We start from the raw sequence: 17,113 nt of genomic DNA, 5'->3' as shown, positions 1-17,113 counted from the left end.
TTTCAGTGCATTTTCAATACCAAGGTATTGTCTTTCAGCATGTCAGTCTTCTGAAACTTGAATCAGGCTTTTTTTTTTTAACTGCTCAGTCTCACCATATCTGTCAGGTGGCTGACCACTGGCCATTAGGCGATCACAGAGCTGTATGATTTCAGGCATACTGATGACAGGCTTGGAATGGTAACGCTCGTATGACAGCAGTACCAAGAAGTAGAAGATTTGTGGAATGAGTACTTCAGCATTTCTGCAATGAAGACACGAAAAATATGGTCGTTTCCAGCAGTCGTGAACAATTTACAAGGAACAAAAAAATTGTATAAATACAAACATACTGGATCTGGCCTTCTTCAATGAATTCAAATTGTTTGATGACAAAGCCTATAAATATTTGATCAGAGTCCAGCAGGCAGTAGTTGACACGGAGGTGCACCAGTTGAGCTAGCAGGTCGAGGACGCTAGCCTGAAGATGGGAGCTGCTTGACACTGTGTACTGCTTGAGCGCCTGGGCAAGAAAATGTCAGGATAAGAAACTGATGCCTTGGATCGCAACATCCAGCGAGCAACTGCTCTCACCTGAAGGACCACAGGCTCAAAGAGGCGTATGTGAGCTGCCAGTACTGCTTTCCCTCTCTTGTTGCTGGGTTTCAGCAAGGCAGAAATCTTCTTCTCACAGCCCCGCCTCATCCAGCTGAGCCAGCTGCATGGACCAATATGGTTACTTCAACAGTCATTGATTAAAATGCTTCATTTTGATAGGAAAGCAGCTCACATGCCAGCTTTGAATTTTCACACTTCATGTACACAAATTTCTGTGATGCACTGGATGCTAAAAAAATTATATTAGTTAAAAAAAAATTGATTTAAAAGGCCGTAACAAAGTGTTAACATGATATTCTACGACCCAAAAAACCTGACCACGATGTCTGAAACCCTAATGAAAGTTACACAGTCTATGGGAGAAAATTATGCATCTACACATAAGTATCAATGTAATCACTGAAAGTTGCTCAATATACCAGGGTGTTTTTTGTTTTTTCAGGCTACACAAACTTTTTTGTAACACTCCTATAATTGTCATGCTTCTGTTGTTTTTACACACATACTCTATGCTGAGGCTGAAATACTTTGTCACAACTAAAATAACATTGACAAGACTAATTAACACAAACTTGTTAATAAAACTTGTTAATTATTGAGTTGAGTGCAGTTGTTTACAAGAGAAGGTTGTAGTGCATGACATTATAGCAAACCTATTCTTTAGAAATCACAATTTGTACACAGTTCGAGATATTCATCATCGAATTTGAAAGGCAAAATCGAAACTGGTCGTGCCCGGCACGCACGAAGCGCGTCAACTCTCCAACATCAGACCAGAACTTCCCATGACAAGCAAGAGACGAAATTTAATCATAGCATTCTCTGTATAAAAACCACTAGGAGAATAAATTTTCCATGAAAGAAAGCAAAATTGGTAGACGAAGAAAGTGCTTAACAGCACAAACGACAGGAGGGGATAGGCCGTTTGGCACATGTATGTGCGATTTTGTTGATGTTGCGTGGTTATGTGGAGACTCTGTTTTCCTATATAATGCAGTCCGTTTGCAATAAAATTTGGGTTGTTAGTTCAGCGCTCTGTTCTCGTCTCTTCTATCCTCTCCTGTCGTTCGCGCTGTTAAGAACTTTCTTCATCTACCATGCAGCACCAACCAGTCCAATCAAGCACTTTGTTAAAGCATAATTTAACTTGTTTTACAGTTTCTTTTTTAATGTTTTGCAATGGGAACCTAGGATTTATAATAACTGGTATCATTACAATCAGGTTTATTTCTATTTTCAGCCTGTGAAATTTTGGTCTGCAGTATATTCGAGTAAACAGAATAATTTTTTCTCAGATCATACCAGAGAGCCGTCATACGAGGGAGAGTCAAAATGAAATTGGGTGGTATGATCAAGGTTTTTAATGCATAATTTCGATGGGGGTTTGTTTTTCAAATAGAATATAGATGATTTCGCAGCCGACAGCAACTACCATATTTACACGACTGTAGGTTGACCCACTTTGTCTCAATTCGAAATCCAAAGTTGGGGGAGTAGTCCTAGAATCGAAAACTAGTCTGTTGTAGAGTCCCTGAAAATAATCTCCTCATAACCCTGCAAAGCTAGCTTTCCTAAACAGCTTTTAAGCACTGCCACAAAGCCACCTTGGCACACAGAAATTCAATTTTGATTTATTCGGAGACATTGTAAATAAAATTTTGAATAAAATTTGATCATGTTCTTTTTTTTTTTTTGTCGTGCAATTTCAGAGTGGTCGACCAACATTCAAGTCGACCTACAATTGTGTAAATACAGCACACAACTTTCAGGTGTCGTGAGAACAATGAAAGCTCACTGAAAGCATGTACAGCATGTATGACACACAAATTCCTTGCACAGGGTGTAGCAGCAGAAGCTGCCTCATTTAAAGTGGTGTACATTCAACCAAAAAAGCATGCAGATCCCATGATCGCGTGCCAAAGTGCTTGTCTGTGCAATCCCATGATACGCCATCTACCGTCGACCACAGTGCAGGGCCGGAAATCGCTTTTTTTTTATATTCACTAGCCTTTCAATTTTCTACTGCCATGTTGCATATTGTTAGTTCAAAGTTCTCTAGCAATGCGTTTACCTGCAGTATGACCGTCACACTTCTACTTTGATAGCAGAATCAAAGATATCCAGGTGTGCCTCAAACGATGTGCCGTTGAGTAGATATCACTTTGCAAAAAGCGTTACTGATAACAGTTATGTTGAATTACCGCTCTCGAGAAAGAAGCTGCGGCTGCCAAAAAGTGCGTCATGTCAAGACACAAAAGGTGAAAAATATTTGCTTCCAGTCAGAAAACAGACAGGTCATCAACTAAAGAAGGGCTGCATCTCGGACACTTCGCTCTTGTTGATCACTGCTCACGTAGCATAACTGTCGTGAAGAGGCTCCTGGTCACGCACTCACGTGGTCTGATAACTTCTGTGGTTGACTGTGCACACTACCACACACACTTGATGCATGCTTTCATATGGCATCTCTCACCTCCCTAGGGTTGTTGCATCTGCAGTAAGAAGGGGTGACCTTGAACTGTAGCTGGCCAGCAATTTGGATAGGCAGGCATATGGATAGGAGCAGCAGTTGTGGTAGAGGCCAGTTGAAGCTGCTGTCAAGTTGGTGCTCAGGAAGTCATTGTTTGTAGATCCCTCCCACAAGCTGGTCAGATTAGTGCCAAACAAAGCCTTGAGAAGCTGCACAGTATAACCCGAGAGTTGTCAACAAAGCCATTCCGCAGTTGTGTGTTGCATGCAAAGCATTAGACGAATGCTTTGCAAGAACATAGGCAGCACAAGTTTTGCGAATGCTACGATTGTATTTTCAATGCAGTGCAAGATGAATTAGACTGAGGACGGCAAAGTGATAGCTGTGTAAGAAGACCTCACAGAAATAAGGAATATTAGGTGTAAAATGAAGCACTAGGCAATAAAAGATGTGATTTTACTTTATCATGATGGACACTCTGTAAAGACTCATCTTAAAACAGTGATCAGGTATTCAGAAACAGAAAAACAAAGTTAGCCTCTGATATTTATCTGTCTTAGAAGCTGCTACATGCTATCAAAGACCAAGCATTTGTGGGTACTAAGATATTGGTTCCTCTAAAAAGGAAAAAAAAAATTGCACACAGGCATTTTAGTACTATTCTACTCTGACATGCTTAGAATAAGATCGGTTATGGCAGTACAAATCAGAACACTGCTGCGACTATCTTGGGTTCCAACAGCATAAATTCAGAGTTACATCTGATGACATTTCCCAAGTTTAAACTTTGGCATGTTCAAAAAGCCACATGTAATAAACAAATAAACATTGGCAATATCCCCAATTTAATCTTTTCAGGGTGAACGACGTATATGCCGTGTTTACTCGTGTAATGGATGCACCTTTTTCTCGAAAAATCGGAGCAATGTTGATGGGTGCGTTTATTATGCGGGGTATATTTTATGAAAACATTTTTCGGGAGAAATAAAAAATGTAGTAATGCGAAAAAAAATAACAAAGTTGGGTTGCTTAGCCTTTCGCAATTGACATAAGCACACTGTTTGGTTTGGTTTGGTTTTTTTTTGTGTGTGCATAGGCAGCTTAGGCCATCATGCACCAACACACTGTTTGGAAACAGCTTCTTCGTTGCACTTTACTCATTTTCAGTGGTTGATGGCGCTATCTTCTGCATGATGTTTCTGCAGCACCTGCACGCACCATAAAAGCGTTTTGCAGCTTTCTTTTCTCGCAATCATTCAACCGCAACAGTCGTATCTGCTGTAATCTCAAGAGACGCCCAAAAGCGTGGGCTACGGTGCTGTTAACATTGTAGCAAGTAACCGATATTGCAGCAAGCTACCCCCGGAGCATCAAAACAAACTGTGAATAACAAGATTAACGACAAAATACGGCCACCGCATCGCGTCTACATAAATTCCTGTACGCCCAGATAACAAGCGAAGTGAGAATTGGGGGTGCCACCATGTTGCAGAAATCGTCACGGTCCTTTCTAGACGAGAAGTGATTTTTTCTACCTGCGACACGATAGCAACGAATGACCCTTCACGACAGCAAATCCTGTCGTCATCGCTCGAAAATCGCGTGCGCGTGGTTGGGCTTTTTCGTATTCGTAGGAAGCGACTGTCGGTAGGCGTGGGCAGTTTCGTGACCTTCGCTCGCTGTCTGCTCATCAGCTGCGATGTCTCTACACTCACATCGTTCGTGGACCCCGCTGTGGTGCACAGATAAAAAAGATGGAGGATGTGCCACGCACAGATAGAAAGGAAAACAATACAGCATGTGGCAATGGGCACATAAAGGGAGGAAGCAAGTCGAGGTGGCTGAGGGGGAGTCAGCATAATAATAAAAAATGGAAGAGATCCAACGCGTGAGGAGGCAGCAGGAGTCAGTTAGCGAGACTGCAGCGGATGAATGTAGGGGGTGCATTTATTACTGGGGGAAAAAAATCAAAATTTTGATGACTGAAGTTGGTGGTGCGCTTAGTATTACGTAGTAAATTACGTGAGCAAATACGGTATATGTCCTCTGCAAACACCTTCAAGATGGTCAATGATGTACATGGAAGTTATCGCTTATATGTTTAAAAAGTGAGCCTTTTTCAATCATTTCTCTCGCTTGGAATGTGCTGTCCCAGTGCGGGAGTACACAGAATTTTATTATAGCACCAATGTCTCCATTTTATCTTAATTTTTTTTGCTTCACAAGAGTGGTGCAGTGGCTATCGCTTGTGCAGCCGGACGTGCGTGGGTTTGCGGTGGCTAGTATTGGTATTGTCCTCAGGGTAGCTCCAGCTTCTATCCACTGCAAAACTTAAGGCCGTTCGGTTCACAATCTCTCAAAGGGTGACTGCATTGCTACTCTCTTGTTTATTTGCTCTCTGGGGAGTGAACGCCTGTTCCCATGTAGGCACTGACTGACACAAATGGTGCCGCTGTGGTATCACTCCTGGTTTTGGGAGCTCACAAAAACTGCGTTTCATTGGTGATAAGGTGAAGAATGATTACACGTTTTGAACTTCGTTTTGCTTTCTGGACGCGCAAGAAAAATATACAGTTTTTTTTAGGCTTGTGCGAATATTCAAATGCTTCAAATATTTGAACGAATAGTTTCGCTTTGATTCGAATTTAATTTATCGTATATTTTCAAAGTATTCACAATAAACAAATAGGTATATAATAATCCGCATGTCACCGCCTGTAAAAATGGTTTCATTGCAATTTAGGAGTGGTAAGCCTGAAAGCACCTATTGAGAAAAAATTCGCTTTGCCGCAAAGTCTCCCTTTAAATTTAAAGGGGCTTTGCAACACTCATTGAACATCATCAGAAAACGCTGCCGATTGGTAGTTGAGGCTACCGAGAATATGCGAGGCAAATATTATAGCACAGCACGCCGCCTGTAATTCACAATAAGCTTTCAAAGCTAAAAATTGCTTTCTTCTCTCGGCAAATGACACTGGGTCATTCCACACCAACTAGCCTAACCTTGGTGCTCAACCATCTCCGATTTACTTGAAAAAAATTCAGAATTACCTACGTAAGTTCAAGAGTGTTTCCCCGAAAAATTTCTAGCGAAAACATTTTTCCACTACCGCAAGCCTCAATTGAATTTTTTCGGAAAGCTCGAAACCATAGCTCGTAAAACCCATTGCCAAAGAATCCGTTCTTTTAATATTAGGTCAAGACAAACTTTTACCTTTGGAACAATGGTTGGCAATTTACTTAAAACAAGTTTTACGAGCTTTTACGCTTTCGTGGATTTTTTATGTGACCTCAAATATAGAGAATTTGGTTCGTTTGGGAACTTTTCAACAGAAAAACAAAATTTGGGGAAATGGAATAGTTGACATTTGCATTATACTAAAAATCAAAGTAGTTTCAAGCATGTATAGTACAAAATCAATTTTACAGGTGGCGACAAAGTCCCAAAAATATTCATTTTGGCACATCTTTGGCCGTGAATTTAATCATGAAGTGGTCCTACTAAAAATATGCGCAATAGCAGATTTAGTAGCCAACCTTTATTGGCTACTCACTCAGAAAGGTTTATCAAATTAATTTTTGTTTTAAGTGACAAAAATATTTTTGAATTTTTGTGTTACCGCTCTCGGGGTTTGGACGTGTTTATAGCTGTAAACATGCATCCTAGCAGTAAGTACAAGCTGCAAGAATGTGGAAATTATCTGGACAGCGTAATCAGCTTTGGTCCTGCCTATTCAAATTACTTACAGGCTAGTATTACCCCTAGTTAACGAGAAACGCAGGACCTACTAGACAGCATTTAGCCATGTGCCACCATTCGATAGCAGCCTGCGTATAGTATATACGTATATGCTTACGCAGCACCGAAAAGTGGTACCGATTTGTGCAACACACCGCTACCTATATGCTAACATTTAGAAGTAGGAAGATTACGACGAAGCAAAGGATCAATTTAAGAAAAAAAAAAAGATGTGCTGCTCGGCAGCTAAGTTGCATTTATGCACCAACATATGGTCAGTGGTCCCAAATGGTCAATTACATACGAATATATTTGTCCTAACGGCAACTTGTCAGTGATGCAAAACATGTTTATTTTATGAGGAAGAGCACTACGAATTAGGAAGAGCAGTACGATTAAAAAAATGGTCTATATAGAAACAAAATTTTTTTAAAATGTTTCGCATCGCGGACAAGTTGCTGTGAGGACCGACATAATCGTGCATAATTGGCCATTTGAAACCAGTGATCATATTTTGGTGCATCACTGCAACTTTGCTGCCAAGCAGCACATCCTTTTTTTACAGCAAAAGCTGTTACGAGATCAGAACATGGGTCACGCGCGGCGCCGTAGTTGTGCACCACCGCCGGTGTTCATAAGAAGTATTGAACAACAACAAAAAAAAACTTTGTAAATGAAAAACATTAATGACACAATGTGATTCAAACCCGTGTCCGCTGCGTGCCAGTCCAGTATTCTACCAATGAGCGAGGCCTGCTTTTTGTTTGTTTTGTTTTTATTTTTATTGACCACTGAGCCAGGCCAGCGCTTGGAACTCGTTTTTAACTGGCCTTAGGCAGGCGTGATGTTGGAAAAATAATCACATTGATATGAGTAATAAAGCATTTTAGAGCATCAAAGGAACAGCCAGGCGTCACACAACGGGAATTGCATAATGAGTGGGTCGTTTAATATTCTGACCCATTGAAAAACTTGTCCTTGATCACCTTTCACCTATATGGCACATACCCACTTCAGGCATATTTCTTCATCGTTGTCAGCCACTGCAGAAGAAATTGCACAAAATTCCTAACAAGTCTGTAGCAGATACCACTCTTCTCCAAAGAATGACAAAGGATAGCGTAGTGAATGCTGGCTTACTACAGAAAATTCATTAATATTTATGGCGTAGTGGGCACCCAGTAGTGTGCTTATAGCGTCCCAAAGAGTGTTTAGATGAGGTTCTGAAAGGTCGCCCTTCTAGCTTACGCTGCGACTGTGCTGCGCGTTCCGTGCAAGCCTGGCATTTTTTTTAATTTCAATTACTCCTTTGCTTTATCCTGATTTTCCGACTTCTAAATGTTAGCATATAGGTAGCGGTGTGTTGCACACATCGGTACAACTTCTTGGTGCTGCGTAAGCATATATGTACTATACGCAGGCTGCCAGCGGACGGCGGCACATGGCTAAATGCTGTCTAGTAGGTCCCGCGTTTCTCGTTAACTAGAGGTAATACTACCTTGTAAATAATTTAAATAGGCACAGACAAAGCTGATTACATTGTACAGATGATTCCCCCATGTCCGTGAAGCTTGTACTTACTGCTAGGACGCATTCTTACGGCTATATAAACACGTCCACACCCCGAGAGCGGTAACACACAAATTCAAAAATATTTTTCTCGTCTAAAACAAAAATTAATTTGATAAAACGTTCGGAGTGAGTAGCCAATGAAAGTTGCTACTAAATCTGCTATTGAGCATATTTTTAGTAGGACCGCCTCATGGTTGAATTAACAGGCGAAGATGTGCGGAAATGAAGATTTTTGCGACTTTGTCGCCACCTGTACAATTTATTTCACACTGTGTATGTCTAAAACTATTTTCGGTCTTCAGTAAAACATTACAGCAACATGCTAATGTCAACTATACCATTTCTCCTAATTTTATAAAAAATCACCAATATAGACCAGATTCTCCATATTTGAGGTCACATAAAAAAATCCACGAAAGCATAAAAGCCCGTAAAACTTATTTTAAGTAAAATGACAACCATTGTCCTAAAGGTAAAAATTTGTCTTGACCTATTTTAAAAAGAACGGACTTTTTGGCAATGTGTTTTACGAGCTATGGTTTCGAGCTTTCCGAAAAATTTCAAATGAGGCTTGCGGTACTAGAAATATTTTTTTTTTTTTTGCAAAAAATGTTTTGGGGAAACACTTTTGGCTTTAGGCAGATAGTTCTGAATTTTTTCAAGTAGATCGGAAATGGTCAAGCGCCAAGGTTGGGACAGTTGGCGTGGAATGACCCCACTAAAAAGCTCAAAAATCACTTAACACAGCCACTGGCTGATTCGAGCATGACGTGCTCGTCGTTACCGGGGCCACCGCTTGTCTACGAATACGTGCGCGATCACACTGAAAAGCCAGGTATTTGAAGAAAAAAAAAAAGGAGGTGCTCAAGGTCACGAAGTGCGTGTGACGTATTCTCTTTCGTCGTGACATCCCTCTCTGCTTAACTTCCCCCCCATTTCGTCGGGACAAGAAGGGAGAATGCAACTGCAGCGTACAACAAATTTTTGGAGCTCCGCTCATACTGGACTAATTCTAGAAACTTGCGGCAGTAAATTTGTGAGGCAACAAGCATGTTTACTGGCTCGGTGGCTACTTGAAGAAGTGTTTCAGGGCCCCTTTAAAGGAACATTTTACCCTCAAATCAATTCTTCGTCTTATTAAGCTTGTTATGACGACTTATATGCTCCAAGCATAATAAATTTTAAAACGTTAAATATCTTACAGGTTATCATTCGCATCCTACTGGAACTACTACTCAAGGTTGTTTCGACTTCCTTTGATCGAAAGAAATGGCATTTGCATGAAGCCCCTATTTAAATTCAAAAGAAATATTGTGTAGGTTAGTTAGGTCACAATAAATATTCTTTTTTTTTATTATATGTAATACATACCATTCAAATTCGATTCGAAATTATTCGATCAAAATCACTATTCGCTACGAACCTAAAATTTACTATTGACACAAGCCTAGTTTTCTTCAGTGCACTCACACATGCAGTTCGTTTGTGCTATCAGAGTGCACACCACTTTCTCTGTTGTTGCAAGACAGTCTAGCGGCGCTTACCCCGCATTGTCACTTCATTGCAAAATCAGAATCCAATCCACTTGATGTCAGCCCGTCATACTGTCACGGGGTCGTGACGTGAACAAAGGGAGCAGACTCCACGTCGAAGACGAAACTGTTTATTCCGGCCGAACTTGTGGCCACGCAAAAGGAAAGTAAGACACTAGCACTGATAGCGGTGAACAGAGGGTCGGCCGTCGATCAACTGACAAGCGGAAAAACGTGTCGGCATTTATACCCTTGCCATCGAATATTCTAGCGTTACCGCTAGCGGTGACGTAGGTTCCAGAATAATCTGTAATGTTCACGAAGTGGGCAAATCTTGAGAAAACGATCTACTTAGTCCTCGCAGCTTCTCAAACATCGTAGGCGCGGTTTGTGCTGAACGTAGTGTAACGAGGCGATAACAAAACTTGAGGAAAGAAATGTGACATTGCCCCCCTTTAAAAAAGGAAACGTCCCGATGCTTAAAAAAAAAGATGAAGGTACAATAATAAAGATGATAAACAATAAGTACAAGCGATAAAGCACGACAACAACAACAAAATACAGTCCTCAGGTTCGCGCATGAAATGGCTTGAGGCTCATGACATAGACGATCGTCGAGTACGGCGCCATTGAAAGTTCGTAATGCCGTCGGGAGCAACCTCGTAGTCGAGTGGGTCAAGACGTCGAACTACTCTGTGAGGTTCGAAGTATCGTCGCAGAAGTTTTTCACTGAGTCCATGTCGGCGTATCGGTGTCCATACCCAGACACGGTCCCCGGGCTGGTACTCCATGAAGCTTCGTCGAAGATTGTAGCGGCGGCTGTCAATCGCCTGCTCATTCTTGATGCGCAGGTGGGCGAGTTAACAAGCTTCTTCAGTGCGCTGAAGGTAGGCGGGGACATCGAGATTCTCTTCATCAGCGACGTTCGGAAGCATAGCGTCGTTGCCAGGCTCCTTCCATAGACCAACTTGTACGGCGTGATCTGCGGCGTTTCTTGAACGGCCGTATTGTACAGGAAGGTCACGTACAGAAAGATTTCAACCTCCGTCTTGTGCTCGACATTGATGTACAAGGCCAGCATATCAGCCATGGTCTTATTAAGATGTTCGGTGAGGCCGTTGGTCTATGGATGGTAGGCAGTGGTCCGGCGGCGACTTGTCTGGCTGTACCTCAGGATCGCCTGAGTTCGGTCCGCCGTAAAGGTCGTACCTCTATCAGTAATGAGGACCTGTGGAGATCCATTACGCAGGACGAGTTTCTCGACGAAGAACATTCCTACCTCAGAGGCACTGCCTTTGGGCAGGGCCTTTGTCTTAGCGTAGCGTGTGAGATAGTTGGTAGCTACGACGATCCATCTGTTCATGGAATTCGACGTCAAGAACAGCCTCAGTAAGTCCATGCCGATTTGATTGAACAGTTGGTGACGTGGTTCGATGGGCTGGAGAAGCCAAGCTGGCCTAGCCGGCGGTGTCTTTCGTCGCTGGCAGTCGCGGAAGGTCTTGACGTAACGAGTTACGTTGGCGGCAAGTCGTGGCCAGTAGTAGTCTTCTTGTATTCTTGCGAGCGTACAGGAAACACTGAAGTGCCCAACCGTCTGGTCATCGTGTGGAGCTTTAAGTACTTATGGTCTCACTGCTGAAGGAACCAAGAGAAAGTGTCCGGCTCAAAGTGGCGAGAAGTCTTCTTTAATAGAACTTCGTTTCGCAAGAAGGACGACTCCAGTCCCCTCTTGAAAACATTCGAAACAGTCGTGTTGTTACCCTCAAGGTAGTCCACAAGGCTTCCGAGTTCCTAGTCAGCTTGCTGTTGCTTGGCGAAGTCGTCTGTAGTTATTGTTCCTAAGAAGCTGTGTCCTCATCCAGGCCGTCGGGCGGCGGTGGTTCGACGGGGGCACGAGACAAGCAGTCGGCGTCAGCGTGTTTTCTTCCAGACTTGTAAACGACGGTCACGTCGAATTCTTGAAGTCTGAGGCTCCACCGTGCGAGGCAACCCGAAGGGTCTTTCAAGTTAGCTAGCCAACAAAAGGCGTGGTGATTGCTCACAACTTTGAAAGGTCTGCCGTAGAGGTGGGGGCGAAACTTTGACGCTGCCAGATGGTGGCAAGGCACTCCTTTTCTGTTGTAGAATAGTTGGCTTGAGCCTCGGATAGCGATTGGCTAGCATAACTGATAACCCTTTCTACACCATCAGTCTTTTGCACAAAGACGGCACCGAGTCCTACGCTGCTTGCATCGGTGTGGACTTCTGTTTCAGCGTATTCGTCGAAATGCACAAGTATTGATGGTGTCTGGAGGCGTCGTTTAACTTCCTGAAATGCTCCCGTTTGCGCCGCTTCCCACCTGAATTCGACGTTGCTTTTCATGAGGTGAGTTAGCGGCTCGGCGATGACGAGAAGCAGTTCTTGAATTGCAAGAGCAGGGACTTGAGCTGGTCTTGCTTGCACTTCGAAAGGCTCAGGTTGACATCGAAATCTGGTTCCGGACCTCGGTTCATTGAAGCAGCATCGGCAGCATCGAAGAGGGAGAATGAATTGCTGGCCTCCAGGAATTCATCAATGTAGGCAACTGTCGTGCCACTGTTGATGTGCCTGTATTCGTGACTGAAGTTTGTCAGCACCACCTTTGCCTTGCCGTCACGCAGCTCAGCTATGCCTCTTGCAACGCAAATCTGGCAATCCAGGAGAAGGTGCTGTTCGCCCTCGACGATTCCTTCTAGGTTTTCGGCTTTTTCGGTGCCAAGGGAAATGACGATGCTGGAGGAAGGCGGCACGGTGACCTGCTTTTCTAGCACAATCAATGCGTAATTACTTGGCGTTGTAGGAGTTGGCAGCATGTTTTCTGAGGTTAGGGTGATTGACTAAGACCTCAGGTCGATGACAGCTCCATGTTGACTTAGAAAGTCTATTCCAAGTATCACATCCCTGGAGCGATTTTGTAAGATGACAAATTGATTGATTGATTGATGTGTGGGGTTTAACGTCCCGAAACCACCATTTGAGTATGAGAGACGCCATAGTGGAGGGCTCCGGAAATTTTGACCACCTGGGGTTCTTTAACGTGCACCCAAATCTGAGCACATGGGCCTACAACATTTCTGCCTCCATCGGAAATGCAGCCGCCGCAGCCGGGATTCGAACCCGCGACCTGCGGGTCAGCAGCCGAGTACCTTAGCCACTAGACCACCGCGGCGGGGCTGTAAGATGACAAAGCTCGCAGGATAAGTCTGGCTATATTGATGGTGACTCTAGCTGTGAAGACTCCAGTCGGCATTATTAAGTGATCACCAGTGGGGGGGGGGGGGAGGATAAACAACAAGAGGGAAGGCAGGGAGGATAACCAGGCACATGCCCGGTTTGCTACCCTACGCTGGGGGAATAGGAAGGGGGAATAAAGATGAGAGAGAGTCCAGTGGTCCACCAGAAATGGACATGGGCCGGGCATGTAGCGCGTAGACAGGATAACTGCTGGTTGTTAAGGGTAACTAACTGACTGGATTCCCAGAGAAGGCAAGCGGGTTAGGGGGAGACAGAAGGTTAGGTGGGCAGATGAGATTAAGAAGTTTGTGGGTATAAATTGGCAGCAGCAAGCACAGGACCGGGTGAACTGGCGGAACATGGGAGAGGCCTTTGTCCTGCAGTGGACGTAGTCAGGCTGATGATGATGATGATGACCAGTGGTCCAGATTTCAGGGCCTTGCAATGCAGTTCTCATTTTTTTTTCAGCTTCGTCACGAAAAACCTACTGACGACAGGATAATCGGCTCCAGTGTCGACGAGAGAAGCGACGAGGTGGCTGTCGAATATTACGTCGAGGTCGCTGGTTCGTCGTGGTGCGTTGGAGTTGGATCATGACATCGGGTCACGGTTACGTCTATTTGCTCTGCTGCTTCCACGTTGCGTCATGCTGTCTCCATGATGCGAAGGTTCGATATCAAGACCCTTTCCGTGTTGCAGTGGGTGCTCGCGATTTCGTTGCGGCAGCGGCGGAGGATCTTCGGTAGTTCGTCGTACAGCGACTGCACCTCCATCAGTTGCTGCCCTTAGTTTTCCGAGTATGGGCTCAGGAACGGCCCTGAGTAGGGCCGGTGTACTGTCGGCGTTGCGGTGACATGTAGCGGCTTGGTGACGGGGAACGGTAAGGTCGTCGGGGTGTCGACTGCGCTCTTACGAGGTAGTCGGCGATGTCATGCGGTCGTTCATCACGTTGTGGACACGGCGCGTTGATGTCGAAGCCCCGTAGGCCAATTTGTTGGTACTGGCAACAGCGGTAGGTGTGCCCGACGTCGCTGCAGTGGTTGCAGAGCGGGCGGTTGTCAGGTGCGCACCAAACATCGTTTTTTCTCGGTGCGCTGCGCTGTCCTGCTGGCGAACGATAGGACGTCGGCGGTGGCGTCTGGCGACGGAAGTGCAATGGGGCGGCATCCTGGAGTGGACGTAGAGGAGGGGCGTGATGGGGGGCTGCAGCAGCGTAGCTCGTTACGTGCAGCTGCAGTTCTGGAAGCTGAGAAACGCCCAGCGATTGCTGGATCTCCTGGCATACGACTTTCGCGATGGAGTCCACACGAGGCTGCGCTGAAGGAAGCAATTTTCGCAGCTCTTCTTGCACGATCGCTCGGATCGTCTCACGCAAGTCGGCGGTTTCTAGAGCATGAATGTCGGCGCAGCTTGTAAGCGAGAAGCTGCGGTTGTATTTCAGCATCTGCATCTCGAGCGTCTTCTCTATCGTAAATGCTTCTGAAATGAATTTGGCGACCGTCTTTTGGGGGTTCCTGATCAGCCTAGCGAAGAGTTCTTGCGTGACTCCTCGCATGAGCAGACGGATCTTCTTCTGCTCATACATGTCGGGGTCAGCGTGGCGAAAGAGGCGGTTCATTTCTTTCGTGAAAATGGTGACGTTTTCATTGGGCAGCTGCATATGGGTCTCCAGCAACGCAGCGGCTTTCTCTTTGAGAGAGACTCTCGTGATGTTTGCAGGAATGCACTGTAAAAAAGATCCCACGTTTGAAGCGAAGACTCCCTACTTTTGAACCACATCCTTGCCATGTCTTCCAGATAAAATTAGACGCGACTGAGCTTCTCTTCTGCGTCCTAGTGGTTGAGGATGGCCACTCGGTCGTAGGTCTCTAGCTAAGTATCAGGTACTTTAAACAATGACTCATGAAAAATCGGTAGTTCCTTTGGCTGCTGCCTCACAATAGCGGGCTGTGGCGCAGCAGTTTTCATCGTTGCCGCAGTCGAGGTCATGGCCTTGGTCTTCTGAGCCTTGTCTTGTAGAGGCCTGTACTCCGGAACTAAAATCTGCTACCTGCGGCTTGTTCCGTGCTCTTAGCTGGCGTAGTTGTCTTCTTCGCGACGTGAGCTAGGTTCACGGCTTGACAGGGGTGTCCGGTACATGAACGAAGCAGCACCTCCACCAGATGTCACGAGGGTGTGATGTGAATGAAGGGAGCCGACTTCATGTCGAAGACGAAATCGTTTATTCGGGCTGAACTTGTGGCCACGCAAAAGGAAAGTAAGACACGGGCATTGATACAGTCAAGCCCGTTTATAAAGAACATGAGCATGATGCGGCATCTGTTCGCTGTATCCCAAAGTTTGTGGTAAATGAAACACAGCTTTTTAAAAAGTTGCGAGTGAAAACACAAATTTTTTTTGCCCCAAAAAGTCTGTGATGCACGTGTTTCGAAGAGCAGAAGTGATAAGGGCGGTCTCGCGTTCATTTAAATCGGCAGGGTGCTCGTTCGCCGAGGCCTGTGACATGAGCTGCATGAAGCACTGGCTCCAAAGTTTCGTCGTTCTCGCAATCAGATTCCTCCAAATCGCTCTCGCCACGTACTTCATTCACAATGCCCCAATCTGTGCACGGTTCCGTAGTGTCGGCATCATCATTGGCCGTAATAAAACCATGCCAACAGATGTCCTACCCGCTCTCCCAGGTCGGAGTCGACGACGCACTGCCACAAATCGATGCCGCAGTGGTCCTGTTCGGAAGCTTCAGGCTTGGCATCGGGCCTGATGTCAACGAAGTCGGCCTCGCAAAAACAGTTTCGTGTGCATGTAGCCGTCAATGCTGCCCACGAAATATTCACCATCTCCACAGCTGAATACTGGGATGCCCGAAGCGGCAAATTCGCTTCCAGGTGGTCAACAGCTAAGAGCAAGCGCTCCGCAACGGGGCACCTAACGCGCACATTACGCTCAAGCCAAGCAGTCACACTTTCTACGTTTTGTTGAGAGGCAGAGAAAAGCGTGCTAGCCTTCCTCTGTCATCATGACCACACATGCACACCAAGAGTGAGCAAGACGCGCACATGCGACACACATGCCAGAACGTGTTGAACAGCTCTGGGCCCGTTCCCAGTCAGAAAACGAAACTAATTCGAGCCAGCGTGGCTGGCATCGCGGAAAGGTGGAGACGGGCGAAGGGGTTGTGATCAAGAGAGGAGAGCAGATTTGCGAGAGAAGGGCAAGGAGTTGCGATAAAAAGAGGGGAGGACGCGGCGGGAGGGCGACCTTGAAAACCAAAACACACAGGAAGGAGGCAGGTTGGGTAGCTTGCTTGAAAGGTCTGCCAAACTCGCATGTAGAAAAACTTAAAAGAGTGCCTGCATACAGAAGTGAAAGCACGGCCGCATGGATCGGTGCGCGCGGCAGTGTTTGAAGAATCGGCGGCCGTGGTCCAAAAATCGTTTTGTTGCGCCGGCAGGTTTGCGTGGCCTCACGAACTCCGATATTTCGCGATTAGTTTCGCGCAATTTAACAGCCGTTTTTGCACTTCCGCACGCACGCAGAAGGCATGCTGAGCCAAGTGCGAAGTGAGCGAGAACAAGTTCTAATCACGAAACGAATCGCAAATGATCAGAGTTGGTGGGGTAGCGTACACGCGAGCACTAGACGCAGATTGCCGGTGGCCGACGATGTTGGCGAAGGGTCTGGTCACTCCAGGCCGGCGACGCCAACGACAGTACCAGCAATCAAAAACAGGGGAGATGGCCAACCGTTCTTTCAAGGATCGGTGGCAGTGTGAAAACGCAGGCCTCGTCTGGCGATGCGGGGTGCTCAGAGTAGCGGAGGGACAAAGGACGGAGGGGTGCGTAACAAAAAGCAGTCGGGGCACGGAGGAAGGAAAACAGCCTTTTTTCTTCCATGGGTCGAAGCGAGCGGCAACTAGAGGGTCGCGGAGGCAGGGTCGGCGTTTAACAACA

General features: G+C 45.5%; 1 protein-coding gene across 2 annotated transcripts in view; it reads right to left on the bottom strand.

The window, feature by feature from the left end:
* htt (huntingtin) overlaps nucleotides 1-17,113 on the bottom strand; it is a 255,626-nt gene that overhangs the window by 144,996 nt on the left and 93,517 nt on the right. For both annotated transcript variants that reach the window (XM_037426940.2, XM_075877044.1), the window contains exons 24-27: nucleotides 3,071-3,276; nucleotides 574-697; nucleotides 333-502; nucleotides 96-244 (exon numbers count right to left, since the gene is read on the bottom strand). In XM_037426940.2, coding sequence (XP_037282837.2) covers nucleotides 96-244; nucleotides 333-502; nucleotides 574-697; nucleotides 3,071-3,276 — 649 coding nt within the window. The remainder of the gene's footprint in view (nucleotides 1-95; nucleotides 245-332; nucleotides 503-573; nucleotides 698-3,070; nucleotides 3,277-17,113) is intronic.

Source organism: Rhipicephalus microplus, chromosome X, assembly GCF_043290135.1.
Source record: "Rhipicephalus microplus isolate Deutch F79 chromosome X, USDA_Rmic, whole genome shotgun sequence".
Lineage (NCBI taxonomy): Eukaryota > Metazoa > Arthropoda > Arachnida > Ixodida > Ixodidae > Rhipicephalus > Rhipicephalus microplus.
The sequence above is the reverse complement of the archived record's forward strand: the minus strand, read 5'-3'. Positions and strand labels throughout refer to the sequence as shown.